We start from the raw sequence: 3,090 nt of genomic DNA, 5'->3' as shown, positions 1-3,090 counted from the left end.
ACTATATATTTTATCAAAATCTATTAAAAACCTATTTTTAACAAAACCAAACAGGGACTTTTCACTTGCGCAAAAAATATTTTTGTTTTTTCCCACCTTGTTGCTGGCTGTATTTTCTATGAAAAATTAAATTGAATTCTTTTAAATTTTTTTTTTCATTTTTCATTCATTTTTTTTTGTGAAAAATATCTATTTTTATTACATTATAAAATTTATATGAAAAAATTATAATTAAATTTAAATATATTGATTTTTATTTATTTTTACAAGTACATTATATTGATAATATTGAATATTAAATTTGTTGTTATCATATATACGTATAATTTTGATTATTATTTATTCAATCAATGTCTTAAATTTTTATTCTTTAAATTTTTGTTTTTATTATATGGGAAGGAGGAGAAGGAGAGGGGAAATTATGAGAACCAATACCCGTATTTGAGAATTTCACACCATTGTACTAAATCAACGTGAATTCTGTTTCATATGAAAGTCTTTTGAATTCTACAAAAGTCCATAAAAATTTTAAAATGAAAGTTCATAAAAGTCTACGAAAGATTTTTACTAATTTCATACAAATTTATAAAAGATCTACGAAATTAACAAAAATTATCACTTAAAAAATGTCCACCAAAGCTTTCAAAAGTTCCAAATGAATATAGCCCCCAAACTTAACCGAAACGGACATTCCAGAATTTATTTCTTTCTACGATTCACTTTTCCATGAAATCTTTATATACACCGCGTCAGGTGCACTGCCAGCACCACAGGTCCACAGCAGATCAATTTCATTCTGCTGACGTTATGTTTCACTTAAGTTGACAGGCGTCTTAATCTTTTTCCTTTAAAACCTAAGACAAGCCATCATATTTCGTTGGCTACCTATTTTCCAAGAAAACTCATCTTGAAATGCTCAGTTGCACAAGTTAGTAAATCTGTAAATATTTGCAGAAAACAATTTAAACTTTGAAATGCCGCGAATTAACTGTCAAGTACCCACCTGATGAACACTTTGGAAGAGAGAAAAACATAAAGGCCACCCCCCCCCCCAAAAAAAAAAAAAAAAAAGGGGATTATTGGATGGCATAAAATTGTACCTTTTTTCCATTTGGGACATTAAACAAGAGAAGCAAAATTTGATTTCCTCTATTCGATTAGCCGTTTACAAAACATCCTACGAGAAGTCTGCAAGAAAAAAAAAATCCATCTAAAATTAAACACAATATAAGGCACGATGGTACGCTGTCGATTCTACTACGGTTGAAAAAAAAATTCTCACACAAAAGAGCCTTTGATATCTATAGCAGACTAAGCCAGATGAGTATCCGCTTAACAACACTCAATTCTAGGGGAGTCAACACATGAGCCACCTTTGGTAATGTTGGATATGCCAATGTGCCAAGTATAAAGCAGTTGAAGCTCAAAAGTACAACAGCATCAGCTGCCGGTTTGTTATCAATCGTTGCGAAAAATTGGACGACACTCATCAAGGACATGGCAACAACGGTTAAAATAGCAGCAACAAGAGGCACGCAAGGGTCCTCGGCTTCCCATACAATCATCCTGACCACAAGCGACAGTATTGCACTGAAAAGGCTTCGAGTAAGAGCAACCTCCCTCTGTCTGGCCAGAATATCCCTTGTGCTTAGATATTGTGAGACGATGTGGGGCCCATAGAATTTCGATTTCAACCGTTCTTTTACAAAATCAAGAGTTTCCTCCTCACAAATTTTTTCATGCTCCATCATTCGGTCAGTGTTTCTGTTGTAACCCAATCCCTCAAATTTCTCATTTGTAGCATGACCACGGCCTCTATCACCATTATCTTTGTTGCTCCAAAGTGCTTTACCCTCAACCCCTTTCAACCGTTGATTTGCATCCTTCAAATCCGGAACCCGTTGGACCAAAGACATAGTTCGGTCTGTAAGGCAAAGGTCACACAATATTAAACCGAGAAGCAAGAAATTGAAATCGACCAAAAGTAAACTGTGCAGAAAATTAAAGAATCAACATAAGATTTCTTTCGGCCTAAACCCCGGAGGTTCGACGATCACATCTAATGCCTATATCCCCCGTTGAGCATTTAACAAGTTGGATTACACTCGGTTGCACTATAATAGCCAAAAATGGCAACGAAGGATTACAAGAGTTCAACAAATACACTGAGATGAAGCAAAGATACTTATCTCTCAAGATCGACTCAAAACCTTCGAAGAATCACGAAGAAATTTCATTACATCCCTCTGAAAACATCACAACAGAAGAGGACATAAACCTTTACAGATAATCACTCAGAATATCTAAACGAAATCACTAAGACTTTCACATTTAAGGTCTCAAATTAGAGATTTGAGCCACAGAATCAAGCAGAACAAATCCTAACCAGACAAATGGTTTTTTTCTCTCTCTCAAAGATAAAGAGTCAAAAACGCATAATGAAGTAATCAAAGTGCCAAGTGAAACGGCACGTTATAATGGAAGGTTCGAGATTCAATCCAACAGCCATAGTTCAGCCATGTGTCGCCATCCAGTTGAAAGTGCCAATTTAATAGAGTTGCATTTCCACAAAACACGACTTCACAGTATAATAAAATTCTGGAAGCAAACTACCATGGTTCGAATCTCACATTCTCCACCTTGCTACTAGAATTTTGGAACTATAGTGCAGCCAGGAGCAAATCCTTAACTCGTCATCATTTGCTCTATTTACCTGTACAAAAATTACAAAGTATCAACAGATAAAAGTTTCAAACAATTTAAAAATTTGTTTAATGGGATTACTTTTGTACCCATATCTGATGGATTAAAATGAGTAGAAACTTTATCAATCTTAATTTCACCTTTTGAGACTATATCTCTTATAAATTGAAACTTAACATCAATATGTTTTGATCTGTCATGAAACATGAGACTTTTGCTTAGGTGAATAGCACTCTGATTATCAGAAAATAGCACAGTGAAATTATCATTAAAACCCATTTCTGTCAATAAACCATTTAACCAAATCCCCTCCTTAACAACATCAGTTGCTGCTATGTATTCTGCCTCAGTAGAGGTCAGAGCTACTATTTTCTGAAGTTGAGACTT

At 34.4% G+C, this 3,090-nt stretch overlaps 1 protein-coding gene across 1 annotated transcript in view; it reads right to left on the bottom strand.

The window, feature by feature from the left end:
- Positions 1 to 1,102: 1,102 nt before the first annotated feature.
- LOC111388212 overlaps positions 1,103 to 3,090 on the bottom strand; it is a 17,644-nt gene continuing 15,656 nt past the window's right edge. Inside the window, exons 4-5 of the mRNA XM_023012899.1 lie at positions 2,631 to 2,713; positions 1,103 to 1,924 (exon numbers count right to left, since the gene is read on the bottom strand). Coding sequence (XP_022868667.1) covers positions 1,855 to 1,924; positions 2,631 to 2,713 — 153 coding nt within the window. The 3' untranslated portion in view covers positions 1,103 to 1,854. The remainder of the gene's footprint in view (positions 1,925 to 2,630; positions 2,714 to 3,090) is intronic.

The sequence above is a fragment of the Olea europaea genome, unplaced genomic scaffold (genome assembly GCF_002742605.1).
Source record: "Olea europaea var. sylvestris unplaced genomic scaffold, O_europaea_v1 scaffold4699, whole genome shotgun sequence".
In the NCBI taxonomy this organism is placed as follows: Eukaryota; Viridiplantae; Streptophyta; class Magnoliopsida; order Lamiales; family Oleaceae; genus Olea; species Olea europaea.
Note: the sequence above shows the minus strand (reverse complement) of the source record. Positions and strands in the feature narration are given on the sequence as shown.